Here is a 19,709-nt window from a genome sequence, read left to right on the forward strand (position 1 = left end):
GGGATCGAGCCCCGCATCGGGCTCTCTGCTTGGTGGGGAGCCTGCTTCCTCCTCTCTCTCTGCCTGCCTCTCTGCCTACTTGTGATCTCTGTCTGTCAAATAAATAAATAAAATCTTAAAAAAAAAAAAAGAATTCAGAGGCAGCTGTAGTGGGTCCAGTCTCCTAGATGTCCCCCAGATAGAGGGGGCCCCCACAATCCCTGAGGGCTTGCCATCATCCAGAATAAGACTTTGGAGTCCCCAGACCTGAATTGGACGCCTACAGGGGTGTGGGGGTCCTTCCCCCTAACAGGTGCCAGGCCACCCCACACCGAGATGGCATTTGGCTCCCCAATTTTTGTGCTACGTGGCATTCACCTGGTGATTGTTTGCCACTGTCTGCTGTACTAGGGAGGAAAGTTTATCATGTTCTCTTCCTCGTTTGGCCCTCTATAAATACACCCAGTTTGTGTGGGCCTGAATTGAACGGTCTGGCAAGAGACCAACTTTCTCAGGAAGAAAGAGATCAGTTGCATTACAACACAACTTGCGAATTCCTTTCCAAACTTCTGGTGTTTTTGCTTTGGAAAAAAAAAGTGCTGCTGTTCATCATCACTAGCCAAGAGCATTTATAGATTATGGATTTTTTTTTAATCTAGAAGGGAGCATATAACAAGCACGGTGTTCTTTATTTGATGTTTCAAAACACCCAGTGGAGTATCAGCACTCAGCAAGTCCTTGATAAATGCCACTTGGCCTTGATCACTGTCTTTCTCCAGGTCATTTTTTTTAACCACTTTCCATTAAAGACAGAATCACTGAGGCCATAGAGGGGGAAAAAAATTAACGTATAAGGAAAATTCCTAAATTAGGTGGAAGATAAGAGTGGGTGGATAGGAAGGAAGGGGGTGAAGAGTTGTGGGGAAGAGGGGCCTCTCCTTCAGAGTGTGGGAGGCAAGTAAAGCAGGGACTTAAAAAGGGAGGCAAGTAAGTATTTTTGTGGTAGAGACAGAAGTTATACAAATAGATCAACAAAAAGCAAAATATAAAGCAAAATATAAGTGCTGTCGGAGACCAGAGTGCTCTAAGAAGAGAGACGTAAGAAGCCCAGGGCTGTAAGTGTCTCACTGATTTTTCTAGTCTCCACGCCCAAAGGGGGAGTGGACCGTGAAGTCAGACATGTCCGTACTAGGTTCGCGGCGAAGGGGTGGCAAAGGATCTCGGACGAGTAATGTTACAAAGAAGGAGCATTTGCTGACCGGCTGTAGGAAAGCGAGGTCAGGGCTAGTGATGTCCAGAGAGGTGAGAGCTCAGAGGAAGTGGTACCCAGTAGGTTCAAAGGAATGCACTGAAGGTAGACAAGATCACCGACCCATCTGTCCTTCCTCAGAGAGACTATTTCCTGGCGAAAAGCACGAGAAAATCTGTATCAACGGGGGAGGTGGTGCTGAAGATTTTGGTCACTTGATTCACAGTTATAACCTGCAAATCAGAAAAGTTTCCCAGCATCTAGCTACCTAACACTGAGACATGAGTCACCGCAGGACTTCAGGACCCAGGAAGACTGGAGTCTAGAAATAAAATAGGCACATAGATTACTGTTTTATCTCAGCTCTTCCAACTTCAACAAACTGAGCTTTGACAGATAAAATTGGTTTTCCATCTTCACTTATTACCATATTTTACAGGACAGAACAGGCATAGTAAGGGAGAGTAGGCCATAGCCTGGGGTTTCCGTCCACAATCATTTCACTAGATGGGAGCTACAGCATAGCCACCGACTGAAGGTCAGACCAGGGAGACAGAACAGGTAGAGAGAGGGGCACCTGGGTGGCTCAGTCGGTTAAGCATCAGCCTTGGGCTCAGGTCATGATCCCAGGGTCCCGGGGATCGAGTCCTGTGTCAGACTCCCTGCCCAGTGGGGGGTCTGCTTCTCCTTCCCCCTTTGCCCCTCCCCCTCTTCATGCTCTCTCCCTCTTTCTCTAATAAATAAAATCTTAAAAAAGAAATAAGTTTAAAAAAAAAGAAGAAGAGGGGCGCGTGGGTGGCTCAGTGGGTTAAAGCCTCTGCCTTCAGCTCAGGTCATGATCCCAGAGTCCTGGGATCGAGCCCCACATCGGGCTCTCTGCTCCGCGGGGAGCCTGCTTTCTCCTCTCTCTCTGCCTGCTTGTGATCTCTGTCTGTCAAGTAAATAAAATCTTTAAAGAAAATTAAAAAAAAAGAACAGGTAGAGAGGTCATGGATTTTCCAGGTCCTATCAAGGTGAGCACCTGCTGCATAATGGAATGAGGACTCATGGGGAAGACATAGTATCATTCCACCACACTGGCCAAGAAGGTGAAGGAAGAGAGGAGATCTTAAATGTTCTTACCACAAAAAAGAAATGGTGATTATGTGAGATGATGGCGGCATTAGCTAAGGCTATGATGGTATCGTATCGCAATGCTTAAGCATATGGCATCAGCTTTCACAATGTTATGTATTAATTGTATCTCAATAAGCCTGGAAAAAAGAAATAAAGACTTTTTTTAAGTCAACGCAGAAAGAAATATTCTGGATGACTCTTGGCAGACTTGAAATATTCTGTATATACTTTGAAGATGAAACCCCAGTGTAGCATTCTATAATTGTTTTAATGGCAGAAAGGATCCCCCCCAACTCTCTTGCTTTTGCTCTATACACACACACATACATTTTCTCCCCAGTTCATCTCTATCCCACATGCAAAATATATTTATGTTATCATAATATGCCTCAAAATCTCAGCACATTACAGCGCCAATTCTCAGTCCAAAATCTCATTAGCTGAAAAGTCCCAAATGTCATCATCCAAATCAAATGCTGCTGGGATGCTGAGGGTCCATTCTGGAGCAGAATTTCCCTCCCCCTGTGTACCCATGAAACTAGGAAGCGAGATATCGGCTTGCCAAACACAACGGTGGCACAGGCGTAGCGCCACAGTTAGAGGGCGAATGTCTCCCTAAACTGGAGGAAAACAGCCAAGTCACAAATTGGAACGGATTCCCTCCCAGATTCATGCAAGAGTTACCAGTCACCTGCTATGTGCCAGGCAGTGTTCTAGAAGAGATGGCGAGGAGCGGGGTACACAAGACACTACCCTTGGTGGAAGTGCTCTAAACGAGCTTCTAAGCTGTCTCAACAAGACACCTTCTCTGCCTTCTTAGCACCTGCTCTGAGCAGCGAGGGCCGGCTGCCAGCCTGCTGGTCCTGGTGAAAGGTCAGGTCAGCTCATTGTCAGCAGATGCTTCAGGAAAATTCACCAGCAGGGTCCTAGAGAGAAAGGCTCTAAAGTTCTTGGAGACTGTTCTAGGGAAACAGCACCAACTCTAAGTAGCTGCCATAATTAGAAAAACACAGGAGTTGATAACAAATGGGAAAATGTGTTTTAAGAAGGTTGGAGAAGGCGAACAGTCACTGCTTCCCCTGAGTTCCCCCACTCCTCTTTGTGAGGCTGTCACGAAACACAGTCATCTCTCCAGCACATCTAAGCACCCACAGTGGCAGCTGAAGAAAAACACTATAATCTCTCTCAATCTTCCTCACAGTTTTGGTAATTTCTGAGGCTTCAGTGAACGGATGGATGGCACTCAACATTCAACAGCCAAGGAGCCACTTTTAATTGGAATTCTGACTTTAAAAAGTGTGTAACAAATTGATTAAAAGATAATAGTTAACACATTCATCGGGGAATCTAAATACTTCATTGTGAGAACTTCTGTTTAGGCTTCAGTGAGGGACAGATCTCTGGAGGTACTAGAATTTTCTTTTAATTTTTTGCTGTGGGACCCAGATACGGTGCTGGTCTACTTTGAGAAGGTAATGCCATCTACCTTCTCATTTGAGACCCAACCCACTGCAAGCTACAGCCCTTCCTAAGTCCCGGTTAATGACCAAAAGATGACTGGCTGACTTTGAAGACAGAGCAGTTCTCATCCCCTAACCTGCTCCACCAGGCATGGAAATAGAAGGTTAATGAATTTTCATAAAGAGCCTTACTTCTCAGGGCGCCTGGGTGGCTCAGTTGGTTAAGTGACTGCATTCGGCTCAGGTCATGATCCTGGAGTCCCGGGATCAAGTCCCACATCGGGGTCCCCGTTCAGCAGGGAGTCTGCTTCTCCCCCTGACCCTCCACTTCTCATGCTTTCTCTCTCTCTCAAATAAATAAAATCTTTAAAAAAATTTTTTTTAAAAAAGAGCCTTACTTCTCCGATCCACAAACTCTACAAGCTTAAATGGACTCCTCTTCTCCAACTTCTCATCTCCAGACCTCCCTCCATGTTCCTGCTGGAGTTAAGATCCTAGAACACTGGTCTAACCATGCCACTCTCTTCCACCAATCCCTCTACCGGCTCTCCACCACTAACAGAGTCAAGTTCAGATTCTTCTAGACTAAGGCTACTTACTGATATAGTTTCACGTCTTTGTGCCACTGCTCACTCCACATTCCTCTGCCAGGAAGATCCTTTCTTCCTACCGCTATCTGTCAAAATTCTCCTCATCTTTCAAAGCCTGGCTTAAAGGCTACCTATTTTTGAAGCCTCATCTAATTCCCTTGGTAGGAACTAATCCTTCTCTTCTCGGGGCTAGTACAGTCCTTGGTTTCTATTTCTCTTATGAGAAACTTAGACTAGGCCTTGGATTATAGATATATTGGTATGTTTTCTTTTTCTTAAGTTTTATTTATTTTTAGTATTTTAATTTATTTATTTGACAGACAGAGATCACAAGTAGGCAGAGAGGCAGGCAGAGAGAGAGGGGGAAGCAGGCTCCCCGCCGAGCAGAGAGCCCGATATGGGACTCGATCCCAGGACCTCAAGATCATGACCTGGGCCAAAGGCAGAAGCTTATCCCACTGAGCCACCCAGGTGCCCCTGTTGGTATGTTTTCATCCTCCTTCTTGAAAGCAAGGATTGGACTGAAGTTGTTTGGACCATTGTCCACAGCCCCTACCCCTAGTGCTCGGCACACAGAGCTGCTTGGTATTGAACAAATGAATGCAAATGGTAATGATATATGTGTATGTGATGATAAGTGTATCCACTTATCATCAGAGACCACTAAACTCAGCACTATATGCAACATGGACCTCCGATAACCAACTGCCAAAAAATGGTGAGGAGATTATATATATATGCTATATAAGCTATACATCGTGTGTGTGTGTGTGTGTGTGTGTGTATATCTATATCTATATATATATATATATGTGCATTATATTTTACTTCATTTCTCACCTGACGGGTATCAATTTGAAAGGAATCATAGAAATAACCAATGTTTAGGGGCACCTGGCTGGCTCAGTCAGTGGGGCATGCGACTCTTGATCCCAGGGTCATGAGTTCAAGCCCCACATTGGGTGTAGAGATGACTTAAAGAAATAAAACTTAAAAAAAAAAAAAAAAGGAAGCAGTAGTCATGATTTAAGTGACTTCCAGGAACAACAGGCAAGAACAAAAGCCATTCAACTGAGTAGACGCTCAGAGCTGAGCTCCAACTCAGCATCTTCTAATGAAACCGGTAGCTTGAACAATAATTAGTACCAGGGGTTATCAGATTGTGTTTATTGATTGACCAATTTGCCACATAATAGCTTGAGGAATGGCATTCCCTAAACAAGGAAATCGGCAACATGGAAATTACTCCCCACGGGGATGCTCTTATCCTCTCCTTGGGTCTGGCAAACAAGAGGCTGCTACGCCCCTGGGTCCTGAGCTGGAGATCCTTCAAACTGTCTTCAAGAATCCATACGCAGCTATAATGAACTGCCTCTAGCTTGGCTTCATCTTTTGTATTAGCTCATTAATGAGTCTGGATTCCTTCCCCATTTTCCATGGTATCCCAGGCAGGGACAAAGGCTCAGGCAGCAGGGGGCAGCTTTCCTTTTGCCCAGAGAACAAGTGGTTGCTGGTCCCAGCCTATGGCTAACAAATTCCAAAGTTCTTTGATGGTGGAGCCCATGGACTGGGTCTTGTCTGCCCTTGGGCTCTGCGACACAAAATAGAGCTTTGGGAATTGGGGCCTAGGCAGTGTTCCGGGCATCTGTGACATCGTCCCAGCAGCTGAGAGAGCTGCTGTCCCAAGCCCTGTGAATTCTTTCTGCTCTGTCGGCATGTGAAATACACACACGCTCACGAACATGTTATATGCCGCTCAGGATCATTCTAAATACCTCCTGTGAGACATCTGCCAATAAGGATATCATGTCAGCCGGGTTTTAAATATAGGAACCTCTCACCATCTTCAACCAGGGAGCAAAATGCAAAAGGAATGCAGATTAACTTGCACCGACTTTATAGCTCTGAAGTATCTTCACTTGATACCATCCTTCCATGAAAGGTCCTGCTGGGGCTGAAGATAAAATGGGACTCTGGGATCATGTGGTAAGATCTCGAAGGGCGGACTGCCTATTTATAGATCTTCCACTTCAGGGCAGAGTTCAAACTTGGGAAAATCCATAGACCTTGATTTAAACACACACACACACACACACACACATATATGTATACACACACACACACACATATAAATATATAAAAATTTAAAAAAATTTGTCGTCTTCATTTTCCATTCAGTTACTTTGAGCCAAACTAAACTTTAAATAGTCAAAAATCTGTCGAAGGTTGGCTAGCTATATTTTTCCAAGAATCTTTAGGATTTGGATTTTTATATTTAGAATTTTAAATCATTTAAGTAACGATCTAAACTAGAAAAGTTGTAGTCTTTCCATTCCAGAGACTGATAAACTGAGGCACAGAGAATCAAGCCACTCAAAAGGTCACTCCCTTAATGGATTTTCCTTTACGCTAACTGTCCATACTATCATGAAACAAGCAAAAGAGTAGCTAAAACGTATTGAGTGTTATTCTCTCTAACACTTGTACTACCCTTCAAGAAAGAGCCTACTATACCCATTTCACAGATTAGGAAAGTTGAGTGCCAGGAAGTTAAATAAGTTGGCCTAAATCTAGTCAACCACAAAGTGACATACCTGAGATTTGAACCGAGATCTATCTTTGGTTCTAAGATCTTTGTACTTTCCCCAAACTAGCTGTGGCTCCCAAATTTTTCACCCTGACCCTAAAATCACACACCAATAAGACTTAACAAGGAAAGCAGGTAGTACTGGTTTAACAAAAACTCAGGTGGAGCAGTGAACATTATAATCCCAAAACAGTCCTTTTGACCCTTTAAAGAGAATAGAGAATATTTTCCCAGCCACTTACTTCCATGCCCCTCCCACTCTCACTCAACACACACACACACACACACACACACACACACACACACACACACACACACAGGTTCCCCTTCATGCCGCCAATAATGGCCACAGCATCCACAAAGCTGCTAAGTTATCACGCTATTTGAGAGATATATTCTCATGGGTCAGTGAAGATTTCATTGCTCCTTATTACTGCTTCCATCATAATTAAAAACCAAGATGTCTACTAAGCCGGGTTTCCCACATTGTGCTTTTGTAGTCAAGTTCGGGAATCTACACGTAACGCTTTGCAGTTATCCTTGTAACATTTCACTTTGCTAATTTTCTCTGCCATTTCAGCCCACTGAGATGTTTTTGGATCCTGATTGTGTTATCTGTGTATTAGCTAAGCCCACGTAGCTTCATACCATCATTAGATATTAAAATTATGCCTTCTCTGTCTTCAGTTAAGTCACTGGTAAAAACTTTAGGCAATAAAGGTCACGTACAAAGCAAACAACTAAAATCCACTCTCCAGGCTGACACTGAGAGGTTAAGAAAATATTCTTCAGATATGATGTTTAATTAGCCAACATTACTTGTCACCTGTTTAAAAAGGATTATAGGATATGGACTCTGAAAAACAACCTGAGGGTTTTGAAGGGTCAGGAGTGGGAGGTTGGGGGAACAGGTGGTGGGTAATGGGGAGGGCACGTTTTGCATGGAGCACTGGGTGTTGTGCAAAAAGAATGAATACTGTTACGCTGAAAAAATAAATAAAATGGGGGGAAAAAAAAAGGATTATAGGAATCTCTGCAAACACCTTGATGACATGTGGGTATGCCGTATCTGTGCCATTCTCCTCATCTAGCAAAATCAGACACACATACACACACATAAAGGGAAATGGCTTGATTTGTTCTGAGTGAGCCCACTGTTGCTCCTAGGAATCATCACAGTACTTCTTAAAAGCTCATGCTCTCCAAGAATCCAGTCTAAAATTTTACTAAGATGTGATACCAGGCTCCCTGATTTGTGGTTTCCACAATTGAATATCTACCCCTTATGTTTTTTTAAGACAAAGAGAGGGAGAGAGAGAGAGCAAGCAAGTGCAAAGGAAGGGCAGAGGGAGAGGGACACAGAGAAAATCTTTTTTTTTTTTTTAAGATTTTATTTACTTATTTGACAGACAGAGATCACAGGTAGGCAGAGAGGCAGCCAGAGAGAGAGGAGGGGAAGCAGGCTCCCTGCTGAGCAGAGAGCCCGATGCGGGGCTCAATCCCAGGACCCTGGGACCATGACCTGGGCCAAAGGCAGAGGCTTTAACCCACTGAGCCACCCAGGTGCCCCCGACACAGAGAAAATCTTAAGCAGGCTCCATGCTCAGCAGTGTGGAGCTCAACACCGGGGCTCGATCTCATGACCCTAGATCATGACCTGAGCTGAACTCAAGCGTCAGATGCCTAACAGACTGAACCACCCAGATGCCCCTCTACCCCTTAATAAAGGTAAGGTTAAAAAATCAGGTCTTTCTCCAGTCTTTTGGCTCTTCCTCTGTTTGTTGTGATGGCTCAAAATTTGCTAACAGTGATAGCACGATAATAACCAGGAGACTCTTCAGTGCCCTGGGATATAACTGATGTGAACTTGGGCCTTATTATTTATGGCAGATCACGATAGTAATTCTCTTAGCTTTTTTTGGTCCTGTCAGCTGCTCACCCATAATACAGAATACATCTTCCTCCGAAAAGGGACATCCTAGCAGAATATGGGCTAGGAAGAAAATACTATTCGGATCAACTCCTTAAACAAAGAAGATCATATTTAACCCCAATTAGGAAACTATCCAATATATTCCAGCACGTGTTAATAACAATGCGGTTTTCACTTTGACATTAATCAGAAATCTGCTGGAAGTATTCTACTTAACAGTTGCCACGCAAAATCACTTGAGAGGCTTTCTAAGACAAGCGTATAGTTCGGGATACAGACTTGACTCCATCGATTGTTACTCTACATTTTACTACGTACTGACACAGAGCCCACACAGAACCTGGAAACACCCCTGGTCACGTGTCAAATAAGTTTACAGCACAGGGTTAGGTCTCACATAGCCCTGGGCACACACGGGATGGAGGCCAAAGGGTTGAGCCCATGAATGAAGGACTGCCATCCCGGGGCAAAAGTGTCGGCTCTGCATAGACAAGCTAGTTTTATTCTCATTGGATTTTGTCAGAAGCCTAATGGCATCAGCAAGGAAAACCGAGATGTGTTGGTCTTGAACTTCAAGGGAAGTTTTAGCTCACCTTTAGCTCCCTAGTACAAGAATGTGGGTCTTCCGACAGAACAGCACTTCCAATAGGAACAATGTCTCCACCAAGCCGTTCGCACCCACCCATTCGGTCCCCCTTTTAACCAACAGTTCATTTTAGGAGGTGGCCTTGTGGGTTGTAGATATTTAGGAGATCTGACGCCTGGATGGATGCTCGAATGAAAAAATGGCTCGTATGGGCTTAATCCTTTAATGTCAGTTTCAAGGGCACCCTGAGATTTTTATTGTGTTCACAGTCAGAACGCTCTGTGTAAGGAAACTCTCTTACTCAGAAGACGGATATGTAAAGCAGATTTTAAAACTGTAGCAGCTCTGGTTAAAATAGGAACTGGGGACTCGGAACAACCCCCGCCCCCCTCAGCACGTCTCCCACATCCCTGCTCCCTACGCTGCCTGAAAAACTGAGCTAATTGGCAGAGGAGCCCACTGACTAACAAGACGCTAATGTTGCCATTCTGCAAGCAGGGAGCAGGCAAGAAGAGAAACTGTTACAGGGTGCTGAGATCCAGAGCAGGAGAGCGAAAAGATGACCAGCCCCTGAATGCCCGACTGGAGCCCAAGGCAGATCCTGGTTGGGGGCAGGGAAGGGGGGAGGTATAAGGCGTCCTGCTGACTCTGCTGGCTCTGGGTTCAGTGATCCCAGCATCCGCGCCCATCCCCCTCGGGGCACGAGGGCCACTGCCCCACGGGTTGGGGAGGGGATGCTCCCCCCCACCAGAGGTACTTGTTGTGACCGAACACTGGTTAATATCCATAATAAGAGATAAATAATTAGCAAGTTCCTGCTTCCTACTGTTCTGCTTTGGGTTCCAAGGATGAACTGCTGAAGTATGGGCTTCTGCCACGCTCAGGAGTCCGATGGAGGAAAACGTGCCTGAATGTTTGCAAGCACGTCTTGCCTGACATGGGAGCCTTTGGAAGCAAAGCGACGGCACAGCAAATACTGATGTGCTCATTTCCCAGGCTCGGTGTTGCCGTTTTCTGGCGGTATAACCCTGGACACGTCATTTCGCTCCCTTGCCTTTAATTCCTTCATTGGTAAAACCGGAGGGTTGGACCCTGGGACCTAAAGGCTCCTACTAGCTCTAACCCTGCACTTAGGTAACCCTGCCCTTTAGCACAAAAACTGGTTTGATGTCGAATGTGAGGAGTGCCTTAAATTGAATCTAAATTCAGAAATAAATTGAGCAGCCAAGGTTGAGTCCTTTGGGTAAACTGATCACCAAAAAGCATCGTCTATGTTCCAAGTCTACTCTGTGCATGATACTCTGTTAGGTGCTACAGGAAATGGAGAATTATATGCATGATCTCAGACTTAAGGAGCTGACGGTCCAGAGGCAAGATACATACTCATAAATACATCTGGGTAAAAAGTTACCTCTGAATTTCTCCGATACTATTTGAATGATAGTATTTGAACCTATGTTTACTGATATACTGCTTATAGTGAAGGTATATGGGGTAGAGAGCAACCATTTGTAACTATTTATCTAAAAAAAAATGTGTTACAGGGGAGCCTGAGTGGCTCAATTGGTTAAGTGTCTTATCTTGGGCTCAGGCTCAGATCAGGATCTCAGGGATCAGTGGGAGATCTCCCTGCCCAGCGGGGGAGTCTGCTTCTTCTCCTCCCTCTGCCTCCCCCCACCCCCGACCTTGGTGTGTTTGCACACGTGCTCTCTCTCAAATAAATAAATAAAATCTTTACGAAATGTGTTGCATTTGGCCAGGAGGTAAATATGAATAGAATATGAGACCTTATGAATTTCATAGATATTTTGGAAATACATCTCTAACTTTGTAAATCTGGTCACCTTTGTAGTTTGATAGAATTCTCCTGTTGTATGTAGAGCTTGTCTTACCATAGCTGATGCATCCAATACTTCCTTTCTCTAAAGATTTTATGTATTTATTTATTTAAGAGAGAGAGCATGAGTGGGGGGAAGAACAGAGGGACAAGCAGACTCCCTGTTGGGCACAGAGCCCACTGTAGGGCTCCATCCCAGGATCCTGAGATCATGATCTCAGCTGGAGTCAGATACTTAAACCAACTAACTCATCCAGGGGTCCCCCTCCCCCTTTTTAAGATTTTATTTATTTGAGAGAGTGAGTAAGAATGAGGGGGGAGAGAGAGGGAGAAGCAGACTCTGTGCTGAGCACAGAGCCCGACATGGGGCCCAATCCCAGGACCCTGAGATCGTGACTCGAGCTGAAACCAAGAGTCAGACACTCAACCAACCCAGCTACCCAGGCACCCCTGACAGGTCCAATACTTCTAACTAAAACAAAACACTCAAGAGAGTACAGTACTTCAGTGAAAAAAGATAGCATATTTCCCTTCATTGCTAAGTCAAGATTACCCCAACACGGTTACCAACAGCATTCTGGCCCGCCACTTCCGACTCATCTTGCGTTTTTGAGTAATTTCATTTCATACGCAAGGACTAAAATACATGACCCGATTCAAGTACCTTTAATCCTGTATTTTCTAAATATAGCAAATAGTTCACTTTCAATAAATTTAATATGAAATACTTGGGAATTCTTCTTGGTGCAGTGTTATTAAACTGTACATAGTAATTAAGATATTAAAAACACATGCTCCCCAAAGCCACCAGACATTGTAATTATTTTTCAGGCTATTAAGCAAAATGACAGAAGATTTTTTAATGATAAATGTGTTTTGGAATGCATCGACTAATTCCTTTTTACTTCATGAAATAATGTTGAGCTCCACAGAGTCTAGGTCTGGTATTTAAAGACCAACTCACATTGTCCTTTTGTAACTCAGAAGTCATTCATTGGCTCTTGTTAACATGCCATTGTAGATACTCTGCCTTTTACACACACGCACGCACACACACGCACGTGCGCGCGTGCACGTACACACACAGTGGCTCTATATGGAAATGGCCATTCCTTAAATTCTGCCATGTTATTTGTATGTGAAGAAGTGTGACAGACACTGGGACATAACTCCATTTGCAAAGACCTTTTATTTAAATTTGCCTCTCAAAAGGTCTCTCCTTTTATTTCGAAATTTTAGACCAATGTTGGCTTTTCTAGCAACCATCGGAATAGGCCAGTGTTTTATGACTCTCGCTGGTTTTATTGTGGGAAGACTCTGAAAAAATTCCCTCAGAGTGTTTTCTATCATGCCTGAGACTTGTTTCCAGATTTTGTTTTTAAATCACATGCTAAGGAATGTCCTGGGAACTTCTCTGACACTTAACAACTTTACTAATTAACTTATTAAAAATTTTAACTTTCTATTGCAAAAGCCAGCACCCTTTTGCGATACCAGAGTCATCTGTCGGGCATCTTAAAAATACTTTTCAGGTGTTTACGGAGGGGGATGGAAATGGCACTGTCCTGCTGTCTGCTTTACGTGTTAAAGTTTTCTTCGACCATCTGCCATCCTTTTATAAATTTGAGACAGCCGATAGAAAGTTTGTCTGCTGGGCCTAACTCATGTCACCAAGGGTCTCCGTTTCCACAGCAGATAGCATGATCTTGCTAACCATCGCAGGGTGGGCATGGCTTCGAAGAAGCAGAAGGCCAGAGCGCACAGCCAGAAATCAGTGACCCTGGATCCTAGGTCCAGGCCTCCCATTTACAATCTGTAGCTCACCTGGTATTCCCGTGCCCCCTGTTTCTTCATCTGCGAAATGGAGGTAATGATGCCCCCTTCTCAGAGTCACTGTGAAGATCAGTTTAAGCGAATGTACATGAAAGAGCTTTATAAATGGAGGAACTATTATCATTCCTGTGGAGTCACGTGGCTAATCTGACCCAAAGTCCAGTCGCCTATCTGACCCCGGAGGAGGGAAACTTTAGGGGTGATAAATGCAAACGTGGTTTTCTAATTTAATGTTTTCATAGCCTAGTGGGAACAAGGCGGTAGGACAGAAGAATTGGGTGGGGTGAGGGGCGGGGGAAGGGCAAGTTGAAGTTCCATGTGCCCAGGATGGAAAACTGGTGGGAAAGGAACAATCTCTGAAAAGAGGAGAAAGGGGTGACCTGGGAACAGGGTGTTTGAAAAAGAGTGGCAGAGCAGAGAATAAAGTCACAAGACTTGTTCACAAGAGGGTGCTGGGTTAAAGGCTGACCTTGAGCCACAAATCACGGAATCACACGGCTGGACGGAATCTTAAGAGGCCACCTCGTCCACTCCCCCGCCATTCAGCCGGACATTTCAACCAGCCCAAACAGATGAGACTTCATCCAGCTTTGAATGAAAAGCTCGGACACCAAATGGGCAGGTATTGACTGGCTTCAGGTGTTTACAACAGGCAGGGAAACAATTTCTGGAATTTTATTTGAACCGGAACTGAAACTGGGGGAAAACAATAAACAGTGAGGTTTTCCTGGGGAGGAATAAGGGAGAACAGTTCAGGGACCGCTAAAATTCACACTAATTCCACGGCTACTCTCAGAGAGAGCGAAAATGTCATTGACAGAGCCGGGTTAGAGGGCAAACGGCCCGCAGGATTGTCTGGGTAAGAATGTATTGTGATCATTCTTGGTGTTTGGGGGGTTTTCCCTGCACACAGGAGCCTCGGAGCAGAACACTAACAAAAACAAAACGTGTGTGTGTGTGTGTGTGTGTGTGTGTGTGTGTGTGTGTGTGCGCGTGTGTGTGTGTGTGTGTGTGTGTGTGTGTGTGTGTGTGTTTAAAGCAATGTGGCCCAGCAAATTTCAGAATGGACACTGGGGGCTTAAAGGAGTTCAACGGCTCTGCTAACACAAGACAATAAATCCTCACACAAATTAGAAACTGAAAAGGAAATAAAAACGTCCTCATTTCCAATCGTGGGAATGTTACACATGAACTCTGGCTTGGAAGGAGGCGGGGAGGCCATTCCACACCTGCAGGCCTTCCCAGGAAAGGGGCCCGGGGCCTGACCCTGAACCCATCCCCTCAAGGTTACACCATGGGACTGTCAATATGGAAATAATGTGACTTTATTCCCTTAGTGAGTATAGTATTTCCAGTGCTATCAACGGCAACTGTAACCTGAAAGGAGGCAGCTGAGAATTTCCACGGAAGAAAGTGAAGAGTTACTTTGGGAAGTACTCCTAAGTGGCCCAGCCATGGTCCATCTGGATGGATGCACGTGGGCCTACAAACATAGACAGAGAGAAGGAAGTAGTGTACATTTGCTAAATGGAGGTAATGTGCGCAGGCGCAATCCCACAGGAGCTGTATGCCTGCAGCCCCAAGCAAGGTGCCTAGAACAGCATTACGCTCCGGGACTCGCCACTCACTTCCATGGGAACTCGGGCACGTTAACTTGGTTCTCTCCACCTCCCCCCCACCCCACCCAGTCACCACAACTTGCAGTGCACTGAGTCAGGCATTCAGTGCATCCAAATGTTTGGCCACGTATAGGAAACAGCACCTGGATGATTGATCAAATCTTCAACTGAACGCGCTGGATGTTTGGGCAGCATGCCCACCCAGCCTTTGATGGCTTTCTGCCTCAGTTTCCCTAGCTATAAAAAAAGGGACAACGATTATACATCACTTACCCCCAAAGGGGTCAGTAACGATGAATTAGTGTCCAAAGGTAACAATGAGTTCTTGAAAAGGAAGACTCTGTGCCGGGTTGATTTTTTTCCCCCCAGTACGGCCAGTTAGACTTTCGGCACATGAAATCCCTTCGAAATGTGGTTATGTGCTAAACAAACACAACAGGTCATCACCTTCTTTGCCATCATTAGCGTCATCGTAACAACTTTCTCTGACTTCTTAAAATGTCTCACTTTCAGACTGAATCACAGCCAAAATCGGGATTTTATTGAAGGCTTGAAAGCAAATGTGTTTGGGCCATGTAAAGCAAGACAGATGAGAAAAAGAAGTCCCTGTGGGTGTTTGAAGCCCAGGCAATGTTAACAGCTCTACTTAAACAGGTAAAACTGGTCTATCAATGAGAATTCATTGGTTGCTCAATGGTATTTGTAAGGGAACCAAAAATGTTCACACACACGTTCACGGCAGAGGTGGGAGAAAGAAATTGTAATGATGCCTTTTCCCACTCTCACACACTTCCCTACCCATGAGGTGGTTTCAGCTTCTGTGGCTGGAAGGCAGAGGAAGGGGACAGAAGGAAACAATATGGGAGAGCAGAGAAGAGAGACACACCAAAGGAATCTACAACCACACAAAACTGGGAAGCAGACTAGATAGACAGGCAAAAACAAAACAAAACAAAAACCTGGAATCATGCCCCCTTTTAAACTCAAGTCCTGCCTATGGAGGAAATTCTGAATTATAATCATTTCAACTGCCATTTATTATCTGCCGGGCATATGCAATTACATAGATTTGTATATATGGGTAAAAACATGTAATACATAAAATACATTATATCTGTAATTCGATTTAAGCTTTCTATAATGGGGGAATATATAAAATTTCTAATCCTCACAAGAACCTTATAAGAGAGGTTTTGATATCTGTCTGTACTACAGACGAGAAAACTACAGCTTGGGTCTGATGACTTGCCCAAAGTTCTATACCTGGTGAGATCCACGGCCAAATTCAGATCCATCTGAATCCAAAGCCCACGCTCTTCCCACTATCCCACGTGGTCTCCCACAGTATAAATATTGAACACTCAATGTCTTTGCTACGAGGCTGGATTTTTTTAGGGACCGTTAGGTCAGATGGAAGCCCACGTCTGACATGATGCGGCATTCCTTTTTTCCACTGAGGGGGTCCATCCACAGGCCTTTGATCTTCCTCTAACCGGCCGGGAGTTGCCACCCAGCTAGAGCTGGTTAGAGATAATCTGGAAAGGATTCAGAGGAAAATGGCCACTGGTGTCCCCAGGTGAAGCTGTACCGTGCCCTCACGTGAGTGGTTTACGCTGTGCTCTGAACCCTTCAGAGATGTGTTCTGGAGAAATCCTATCACACATCGCCAGGTTCTGTAGAACTTAGTGAGGTTGGGAATGCACAGAAAGAAGGCTCTTTCCCAACACCGCTGCCGTTACCATGTGCCACACACACAACTATTTATTCAATGCTCACTGAGTGCAGGGCACTTTCTTAGCACGGGAGGGGTCACACCCGAGTGTGTTGTAAATACTTCCGCAAAGCCATTTGCAGTGAAATATACCACTATTAGAGAGCCCTTCCAGACATTTTCTAAGAACCACAAAAATGTCATTGCTAACCTTTGTATTAAAAAATAAAACCATGCCAACGTCTTCACGCACAAACCTCTAACCCTGCATAAGGATTTGAGTTGCATTAAGTTCTTTCGAAGCTACAAATAGAAGTCTGTGGTGCAGGGCCCTCCCACTCATGGATCACGGGAACACTGTCACTCTGGTATATGGTGGCACTTTTGGTGGCCTTTTTTTTCTATTGTGGCCACAAAGCAATCACAAGCAGATGGTACAGCCAACTTCTATTTGTGTCTTAGTTACTAAACTCCTCATGAGAGGAAAACTGTGTATAGGTCAAGGGAATCTGTGGGTGTCTCTGTGCAGGGCAGTGAGTCAGAAGGAGGCGAGGGGGTGGTGAAGCTCGTCTTCTAGAATCTTCCTAGTGGCAGTGAGAGCTGATACATGCCCCCGCTGGAAAGCAGTTTGGAAACATGCATTAAAATGCTCACATCCTTTAACCTGATAACACCAATATTTTAAGAAAATGATTGAAGATCAGGAGAAAGCTTCATGCACGAAGACGTAGCTTTCTTTATGAGGATAAAAAATTTGAAACAATCTCAATGTCCAGCAAAAGCAAGCTGATTAATTATCATGAATACTTAAAGAAATCTTAGGCGGCCACAAAAAATGATTAATATGAAGATTTGTGACAACATGAAAAAATGTTTCCAATATAATGTTAATTTTAAGAACTATAAATCAATTGTGTAGTTCCAATTACATAACAAGTCCGTGTGAGTGTGGTTTTCTGGACAAACATTAGAAAAGAACAGCTAAAAATGAAATCAGGATAGGGTAGTGGGATTGTGAGAAATATTTTCCCCTCTATTTTCCAAGCTTTCTCTAATATTACAATATTATCTTTATAATTTTAAAGTGGGGTGAAGGGGTCCCTGGCTGGCTCAGTCAGAAGGGTGTGTGACTCTTGATCTCAGGATCATGGGTTCAAGCCCCATACTGGGTGTCATGATTACCAAAAAAATAAAAATAAAAATGGAGTGAAAAACAAGGGTCAGATGTCCTTTTCAACAGAGCAAATATTTTTTTTAAAGATTTATTTATTTATCTGAGACAGATGCATGAGTGTGGGGAGAGGGAGAGAAAGAATCTCTAGAAGACTCCTGCCAAACATGAAGCCCAACTCGCGGCTTGGTCTCACAACCGTGTGATCATGACCTGAGCTGAAATCACAAGCTGGACACTTAACCAACTGAGCCACCCAGGTGCCCCAACAGAGAGAATCTTTGAAGGAAATAAAGAAAAGCTGCCTCTTCAAAAGCCCAAGAACACAACTGGAACGGCAGACCCTGTCCATCCCTCATTTTTCCCCCATTTCCATTCTTGTTTGATGTACCACTTACCTGGTTAATGTGCTTCAGCTTGTCAATGATTTGACTGACCACTGGCTCAGGGCCCTTCATTTTCAGCTCATGGAGGTTGAACTGATTTTTCATGCCATTCCTTGCTGCCTTCTGGCTGTATCTGGAAAAGGGAAGGTAAAGAAAAGTTTTGTCACAGGAGGGTCCCATGCAAAATAAAAGCTGACTATACTTGACGCCAGTGGTCAAGGTGACCACAAGCTCTCTTCAGCCTTCTAAACCACGGGATGACCCTATGATGCAGAAGTAAACCACTCCAGATAAAGTCTATTTGCAATGGAGAGCATTCAACAGTCAACAAACATTAATACATTAATTCAACATCCTTCCCCTGCCCCCCGGAGTTGGGGATACAACAATGCAGACCAAGTCCCCTCCTTTACTCTGTTCTGGATCCAGCGTGGCATACAGAAGAGTAAGGGCCCATGGCAACTCAGAGCGATGAGAGCTTTGTTAAGGGAGATCCTGCGTCTTAGGGGAGCACTCAGAAGGGACCTTAACCGTGAGTGTGCTTTCTACTCCCTGGAAAAAGAAAGACGCCTGCATGTTCCTTATTTCTTCCTTCTCCTCCCCTTCCTCCTCCCACCATTTCCTGTGGGCCCTGGAGTTGGGTTTGTTTTTGGGAGGCATTCCCAAGCCATGTGCAGTATAAATTTGCCCTTGCCTTACACACCCACCCCCATTATGATAGTCGGGTTAAGGGCAAATTTGCGTTTCTTTTCTTTGTATTTTTAATTACAAATATAATAAGTTCATGGTAAACAACTTAAACAGTACAGAAGTAAACAAAGCATAAAGTTAAAATTTCCCCCATCATCCTATCCTTCCAAGAGAGAAGCATGGCTAGCTGTCTGATATATATTCTTCTAGGGGTTTCCACACACTTTTACTAACACATAATTCTAACCCAAAATGGAAGCACACTAGCCGGGCTGATTTACAACTTTTTATCACTCAACAGCTGTCTTGTCCTTATTCTTCTGTGTGGCTGTATCATAATTTACTTATCCAATCCCTGATGAACAATGGAGTTATTTCTAATAACTTGTTAATACAAACAATGCTACAAAGAACATCCTTGTATACTAATCTTCACACATTTGCATGAATAGCTATAAAGGATGATTGCCTAGAATTTAGTCACTTCGTGTTCTTCTTCCTTAAGATTTTATTTATTTATTTATTTGAGAGAGAGCACGAGCAGGGGGGAAGGGGAGAGGGACAGAGGGAGAAGCAGACTCCCTGTTGAGCAGGAAGCCTGACATGGGGCTCCATCCAAGGACACTGAGATCACGACATGAGCCCAGGGGTGACACTTAACTAACCGAGCCACGCAGGCGCCCCTCACTTCATAATCCCAAATTACGACATGCAATGAATAATTAATACTACTACATTTTTGCATAGCACTGTAGAGGGCAGTTTCTTATCATTCAGCTTACTTGAGCTTGTCAACCACACTGTGATGTGGGTAGGGCAGACATCTTTATTATTTATTACCCCAAATTCCACAACTTCAGAAGATACTGATTTGGTTTTGTTAGGTGTTCCCTTCCATGATATGATGTACCTGCCAATATTCACGACATGCTTTGAAAAAGACGTGCAGTAGCAGAGGAGGT

The 19,709-nt window shown here is 44.3% G+C and overlaps 1 protein-coding gene across 1 annotated transcript in view; it reads right to left on the reverse strand.

Moving 5' to 3' along the window:
• GPC3 (glypican 3) overlaps positions 1 to 19,709 on the reverse strand; it is a 406,178-nt gene that overhangs the window by 85,637 nt on the left and 300,832 nt on the right. Inside the window, exon 6 of the mRNA XM_045994515.1 lies at positions 18,070 to 18,190. Within this exon, the coding sequence (XP_045850471.1) occupies positions 18,070 to 18,190 (121 nt within the window). The remainder of the gene's footprint in view (positions 1 to 18,069; positions 18,191 to 19,709) is intronic.

Source organism: Meles meles, chromosome X, assembly GCF_922984935.1.
Source record: "Meles meles chromosome X, mMelMel3.1 paternal haplotype, whole genome shotgun sequence".
NCBI classification, from domain to species: Eukaryota; Metazoa; Chordata; class Mammalia; order Carnivora; family Mustelidae; genus Meles; species Meles meles.